The 7,500-nt window shown below is 42.7% G+C and overlaps 2 protein-coding genes across 2 annotated transcripts in view; both read right to left on the bottom strand.

Moving 5' to 3' along the window:
• LOC135819752 (threonine synthase-like 1) overlaps positions 1 to 2,946 on the bottom strand; it is a 16,389-nt gene extending 13,443 nt beyond the window's left edge. Inside the window, exon 1 of the mRNA XM_065333012.1 lies at positions 2,561 to 2,946. Coding sequence (XP_065189084.1) covers positions 2,561 to 2,692 — 132 coding nt within the window. The 5' untranslated portion in view covers positions 2,693 to 2,946. The remainder of the gene's footprint in view (positions 1 to 2,560) is intronic.
• Positions 2,947 to 7,463: 4,517 nt separating this feature from the next.
• LOC135820149 (P-selectin-like) overlaps positions 7,464 to 7,500 on the bottom strand; it is a 19,164-nt gene continuing 19,127 nt past the window's right edge. The window contains exon 11 of the mRNA XM_065333461.1: positions 7,464 to 7,500. This exon is cut by the window's right edge and continues 885 nt beyond it. The gene's annotated coding sequence lies outside the window, so the exon portion shown is untranslated.

Below are 7,500 nucleotides of genomic sequence, written 5' to 3'. Positions count from 1 at the left end.
TGGAATCACATTTTTTTTTAAAGAACCTGTTCAGACTTTTCAAAATCATCCAAAAAAAATTGGACTTTTCCTGACAAACTTTACAGTTGCCTTCAGAGCAGGTGGAATGCAAGAGAAAAGGATGCCCGGCCAGGCACAATGAATTAATTTTAATATAACAGGTGGTGATGGAAACAGCCCATAGAAGAGTACCAGGACTCAACACGGTAGCATGCATACCATCACACACATCGAGGGAATGACAAGAAAAAAAGGTGTAAGTGTGAAGAAACCAAAAAGGCGTGAGACGAATTTCGACAACAGTAGACTTTTCTGTTTTGGCTACTCTCCTACGCGCTACGACAGGATTACCCAGTGAAACGTGGTTGCTTACAGAAACTCTGCAATCGCCACGCAAAGTGGTCATTGGCTGCACTAGCCATAATATTATATTGCTAAGAATAAAACTAAGATGAACTCTATGTTGCTGCAGTTGGTCACATCATAGCACAATGCATGTACAGTAAAACCTGGTTTGAGCGACCACCCCACGGTGCAAGGAAAAGCGGTCGTCAAGGCCAGGTGGTCTTTAGAACCAGGTCCCACAGTGTCCGTGCAGAACTGTCGCTAAAACGAGAGGTCGCTTACACCAGGTTTTACTGTTGTTGTCTATTGGTGATGGCCCCAAGGCGACACCTTTTCTGCAGATCACCGAACTACTTCTACACCCTTTACTGCTATCCAGTCAGCGACAGCTCCGAAATCATGCTGGAAAACTTTGAAAAAATGCCCAAGACAATGTTTCCTTCGTATTTCGAATTTACTTCACGTGTATTTCTGCTACAGAATGGTGATGCAAAGCACCTGAGAATGACGTGCCGGTACGCTGACGACACACTAGCACCTATCACCGAATTTACCACATCGGAGTTACTACGGGAATGCTGGACTAGTCTGATTTTCTTTCAGCCTCAGTTTAGGAGATTTTAGGACGAGTCATGGCTTTAGACTTGGACAAAGATTTGGACAACGCCTGAGTCCAGGAGTACCTTGAATTTATATCCGGATGGCGGGTCAAGGAAAAAATTAGTTGGAATTATTGAAAACGCATAACTTGTGCCCCACCGTTTTCAATGCTTCCAAAGAATTTACTTCACAAGTATATCACTTGTATTTGGGGGACACGTTGCAGAAGAGTGACGCACAACCGAATTTACCACCTTGGATGACTACAAGAATGATCGACGATTGTGATTTTAGCCTCAATGCAATCGCCGGCATTACAGTGCTCTGTTTGCTCTAAGGTGTGCGAGATTGATCCAGGGGCAGGCTGGAAACGTTGTACCTACTGCCCTGCTTTGCCGGGCCCTCGCTGTCGGTGCTTCACCGCGTGATCTCGGTACGCACAGTGCTGCTTTGCGTAAGCACAAAGCAATGGAACAGGTTGAAATAGTACAAACGGGCCCGATTCCAGCGCGGATTGATGGCATGAGGACTCACACGTACCTACTGGTATGCACTCTTCTTTGACCGGCGATATTGCTTACTAAGGCACTTCTTCTTCTTGCCTGTTTGAATGCGCTGAGTCATGCGTACATGTACATGCACATAATATATACCAGGCTGGCATCACTTATTCAGACCTCGAAGTGACGCGGGCACCTCCGTCAGCCGTGCGCCCTGCAGGCACGTTTATAGTGGAATTATTACAACTCTTTTTTCGAATCTTTTGCCACTTTTGTGGAAATAGTGATGTCACAGGCCAGACCTATAATGGCTATATGCACGTTGCCATGAAAACGAACGGTATACAGTGTTGCGGACATATTAAAGTTACGGGCAGTGCGTGGTACCAGACAACCTGGAGTAGAGAGATAGGAGTGAACTCGTTTTCATGTTGCCGTAACACGGCCATGTTTGCCACTTGTAAACTGTTCTGATGAAAAGGTGACTGGGCCAAAACGTCAGAATGTACAAGACTCACAAAACAATTTTTTGAAGTAAAAATCAGCAGTTTTGGATGAGAGTGACTAAAGGCTGCTTCATACTTCATTTCGAGTACGGGAAAGTCATCGCGCGATCGTCTCGCGACGGACCAAACAAGTTGAGCTCAAGTCAACTCTTTTTTGCAATGCGAAGCAAATTCCCGTACGCGAAACGAAGTATGACTCAGGCTTAATGGATGTCAGCAAGAGTGCGCATGGACTCTTGATGGCAGTGGATGAGCAGCCCTTTGTGAACAGAGCAAGCAAGCACTGCAATGTTACAAACCCTCAATTGAGGACTCTAACTGGCTCTTTCTCAATGACACTCTTCTAATCTGTAACAGCAAAATTCATAGATTCTATCAGCTGTTTTCAAGACGATTCCTGAACGTCCCATGCGGTCAATTCCACTTATAACGAACTCGCCTATAGCGAATTTCGTGATATCGCCAACCGTTGTCCATTTCCCAGTTTGAACCCACAGCGTAAGTGCATGTCTGTTATACGAAATTCGGCTATAGCGAACTGATTCTCCTGCACAATGGTGTTCGTTATATCAGGAGTCGACTGTACATAGTTTGTAATAATAATCTTACCGAGCTAAAACGTGTTGGTATCGTTGCATATGGCACAGGTCTCTGCACACCGCCGGTTTTCAGGCTCCTGCCAGCCATGCAGTAGCGGCTCAGAGCAGTTGCAGCCTGCCATGGTCTCCGTGCTCGATACATACCGGTGGGTACTGCAACTCGGCTACTGTAGTGCTAGTAAAAAGTGCATACGCGCTTGCAGGACTTATTTTGCCGCCGCGTTTATGTGTCTGTAATGAACATGATCAGTTGTAACGTTACTACTGAATGAATTATGTAGGCCTGTAGTAACCTTGAAACGCTTCCAAAACTGATTATCGTCACAAGAAAACGTTCTTGGAAACCGTGACTGGCCTACCTACTAGTACCTCGCGGCGATGCCTTGTGTGTTTGAGTCTGAGTGCGCAGATTATTTTATTCATAGAATCTTTGCAGAAAAGTTGCTACTGCTAGTCTGGTTCGCTGACTGAACAATCAAACCTTCAATAATTTTTGTTGAATGATTCCCGTCGAGTACGAGATCTCGGCACGTGACGTGAGGATACTCGAGATCGAGACAGTGAGTAGTAGTAGCGCAGCTCGCTCGCGAGAGTCAACAAAATGATTCAAAAAAGTGTTTTTTTTTCTTTGTGTCGAGCTAGCTAGCTTCGGTGCGCGGCCTCAGCTGACATCAAACTGTATACAGTACTGTGTACAATGATCATGTCAATGACCATGATGACATGACACAGTCATTGTCATTGTTCCACCCGGACCCGCGAGTCAAAAGGGCGCGCAGTCAAAAGACAAAGACCTAAGTAGTCATGGCTACTAGTAAGTCGTGGAAATGAGAGTCCTCCGGCTGGGTAGAGTCACGGCTCAATATTCATTCGAATAGAACTACATTGTATCTTACACACGTCTTGAGAAATGTCCGAAGATTGCCTATATACATGTACATGTATGGTCATGAAACTAATAGTTACAACGAAAAACAAAAACAAAAAACTAGTAAGTCGTGGAGTGTTCTATCAAGAGTACATGAAAGTACGCTTGATTCTATTATACATGTATAGTCAACTTGGCTAATAACGACTGCGGATATAACGACAATTCGCTAATAACGACTGCGGATATAACGACAATTCGCGAATAACGACAGAATTTCCATGCCCAGAGCAAAGTCCCTTCCAACTGTAATACATACATGTATAATGAGACTTCAGGTGTAACGACACTTCGCGAATAAGGACACTTTTTTGATGCCTCGCCGAGTGTCGTTATAAGCAAAGTTGACTGTATTTCCGAAAATGGATTGTCTTTTTGCTTTGACTCTTACTTCATGCTTTCACGCGATTGGCCCAATTGGTGTTGTGAATAAAACCGTTCTCAAGTAAAGTCGTAAAGTAACCTTTGAAGTACGACGTCTACTACAGTCTACAGAGATTCGTTAAAATACCATACTACTTGTACTAATGTACTAATTGTACTAATTGTAGTACCGGTACATGTACAATGTATACCAGTTACACTGCTAGTAATTTTCAGAAATTCTAGGTGCTTAATATTTTCGGTATGATCTGAGGGCGAAAGGTCAGGTTAGGCGAACAGAAAATTTAGGTACGTGTGTACAGAGAAGCAGTTCCCTATTGCACTATGTGTGTTAGTGTTTGTTCGGTGCATTCGGAAATTTCAGGTATGAAACAGACGCACGGAAAGTAGATTGCTACGATCGAGTATACAGAAAAATAAAAATGCAGTGCGTTCTTGAGTGTACGCAGGTTGCCTGCAAACTATTCAAGTGTAATGAATAGGCCTCCGTGGAATATGCCCGTATTTTTACCGATAATTCTTTTGAGCATTGCTCAAAGTTTCGACCGATTATTCCCGTAATTCCACCAATAATTCTCACAATAATTCTTTTTTTTCTTCCCTTTTTTGCAGATACCGTACCGCGTACGGGGTTTTTGCCACTTGTACGGACAAAAAAAATCACGGTTCGCTTGAAACTCGGCTGGAAGCTTTTTTTCTTTCTTTTTTGAATTACCGGGCGATCAACTTCAGGATCATGAGCTTTTTGGTACAAATCAGGGTGTTATAAATGGAAAAAATTGAAAAAGGGGCATTGCTCAAATTTTACCGATTATTCCACAAAAATTGCCAATAATTCCCGTTTTAAAAATCACACCGATAATTCCCGAAATTATGCCGGCACATTCCGAGGAGGCCTAGTAATGAAGCTGCCTAAAGCATTTTGATAATAAAAATACACCGAACATTTTTGTGAAATTACAGTATTTGACGACTCCCTGGTGATCATCGTCTTCAGTGATTAAATCACACTTCTTCAAACGCCGACGATACAGATCTGGCCCTCTGGTCTTCACGGCGGCCGACAGTGAAACCAGCATAGCGTTGGATTTCCTGCCCAGAATTCAATCAAATCTTCTAGAGGGCTCCAGTGTATACCAAAGGTCCAACAACCATAGATGCTAACTATAAGTATGCAGGTTTGTCGAGTGGACGGTTGGATGGGCTTCTCGTGTGCTCTGGACGGCAGTCGTGAGTCAGTCAAGTGAGAATTCAAGTCGGCAGGAAAACCGGGAGCTCTCGTGTAGGGAGCAACACACAGTCCCCCAATAATAATACTGTAAGACATGTTATTAAAACGAGTCGCAAATTTAACGATTGTCCAAAATTCATAGGCTATTAAACGAGAAGATATGTTAACGATCTTGCAGTATTCTGCCATATCCACACACAGCATATCTGAAGCAGTACGGCCTCAACGAATCTTATTATAACGAAGAAATGACATCCGTTAAAAAAGTTAGAATGATTTGCTTCCTCGTTATATATACATGTCTTACAGTAATAGTGAAAATGTGTTGGGCCACTGCTTCCCTGGTTATATTGACAATATGTGGAGGTACGAGGAAATCCACCCTCTCACCTACATGTATAGACCACAGTGAATAGCATCTACGGTGTTTGGACCTTTGGTACTTCGAAGTACACACTGGCACCGGCAGTGGAGCCCTCCAGAAGAGTTGATTGAATTTTGAGCAGGAAATCCAACGTTATGCTGGTTTTACTAGGGAGGTTCTGCTATACATGAAACGTAGAGAAATCACGTAGAGAGCAGGTGTCTGGGTTAGAGTCTACGGCTTCGCATGCTTTGGGTGCAGATTTCTACGCGTAAATGAGGTTCTAGAAATAATTCTCTACGTTGTGACACACGGAAAGAAAATGCATACGGATCTGCTGGGTATCATTCGAGTGCATGCAGGCAGAAAACTGCCAAATATGGAAGGCGAAATTCCGAGTACACATTCCACGTGACTTCTTTACGTGAAACGTAGAGCAGAATTTCTTTACGTTACGGGAACGCGAAGAGAGTTCGCGTGATTCTTTGCGTCGCGTACCCGAAACGTAGAGCAGAACGTCACTACTGCCGGCCGCCGTGAAGACCAGAGGACCACGTTAACATGACGTGCATATATTGATTGTGTATCGTCAGCTTTTCCCGAGAAATCGGGGCGGACGAGAGGGTTTTTATTTAATTTTTTTATTATGCATGTACCCGGTACATGTATGGCTGTAGGGCACCGGGTAGGTGTTCGCAACCTCAGACAAGCCTTTTTCATGTTTGTTTTTTCTTGTATTTTTAAGCCATTTTGGTGCAGAGATAAATCCATGGGATGCAGGTGAATCGTCAGCCATGAATGACATCTTGCAAGACAATTTTGAGGATTCTAATAAGGACAGGTGCAACAACCAATGTAGAAAAATGAAGAAAATCAGGCAGCTGATAATCAGTTTCGCTTTTCAAGCCCATACTAGGGCCATAGCATTTAAGTCGTGGTTCAGTCTGTGGACTTGACCTTCGAAAATCTAGGCCATGCTGATTAGAGGCCGTAGAAGGTAGGCCTTGACAGATTATGCTAGCATAATTTTTCGCATAATTCCCACCAAAATCGAATAATCGCATAATTCGAGGCAAATTGCATACGGATCGCATAAAATTGGAATAATCCGCCTGTTCGCATCAAATTCCATACAGTTGTACATGTTCTACAAGTACAAGTAGATGCACCAGGAAGTCGTAGGTTTACGACTCCCTTGATAACATGTCCAGTCCATTACAATCAGTGACGGTCGTAGCTAGGTCGGACGGTGCGTTGACCCCGTTGAACTTTTGCAACTACAGTACAACGCCATCTACAAAAAAATCCCCTGTTATTTTGCACAGAACCATTATACATTAGCAGCATACGTATATACATGTATGTGAGCATAATGCGGCATAATATGATAACTTTTAGCATATAAATAGCATATTAAATTCTGCAATTTTTTCAGCAATACGAAAAGCGTAATTTCACAAAAATGCCGGTATTAGGATAATCTGTCAAGGCCTAGTAGAAGGGAGGCCTTACAGTGCATTTGCCAATATTAAAAAATAAAATAATTTGGCCATGAGGGTGAAAATTTGGGGCAGCGCGGACGATAAACAATCAATTTTTTTACTTGGCTTAATATGACAGTAATTATCACAGTGATATTAGGCCAAGGAAATCGCCGTTTAGCATTATTAAAAATACCAAAAAAATAATTATCAGTCAAACCAGTGAATAGAAAAAATAATTATGAAAACATTCACTATTTGGAGAGAAAAATAATAATTATGACTACGGCTAAGAAGAAGGAGCGATTCAGCAGAAACCTTCAAGCACACACCTCATTCTTCTCATGCTTTTTTCAATCACTGTGCATTCATGAAGCAGATAGTGCCAGGTGTACTGCCAAAGTTGTAATACGTTTAAAAAGGTACATTAAAAAAATCAAAAAAAATTGTGGTTCGCGTGAGACTCGGCTAGATTCTGGGGAAGCAAATTAAAATACAAGTTTACATCACATTATGTAAACCAGGCATCACAGGATAGGAGCGGACTACAGCTAACACTACA

The sequence above is a fragment of the Sycon ciliatum genome, chromosome 6 (assembly GCF_964019385.1).
Source record: "Sycon ciliatum chromosome 6, ocSycCili1.1, whole genome shotgun sequence".
Taxonomy (NCBI): domain Eukaryota; kingdom Metazoa; phylum Porifera; class Calcarea; order Leucosolenida; family Sycettidae; genus Sycon; species Sycon ciliatum.
The sequence above is the reverse complement of the archived record's forward strand: the minus strand, read 5'-3'. Positions and strand labels throughout refer to the sequence as shown.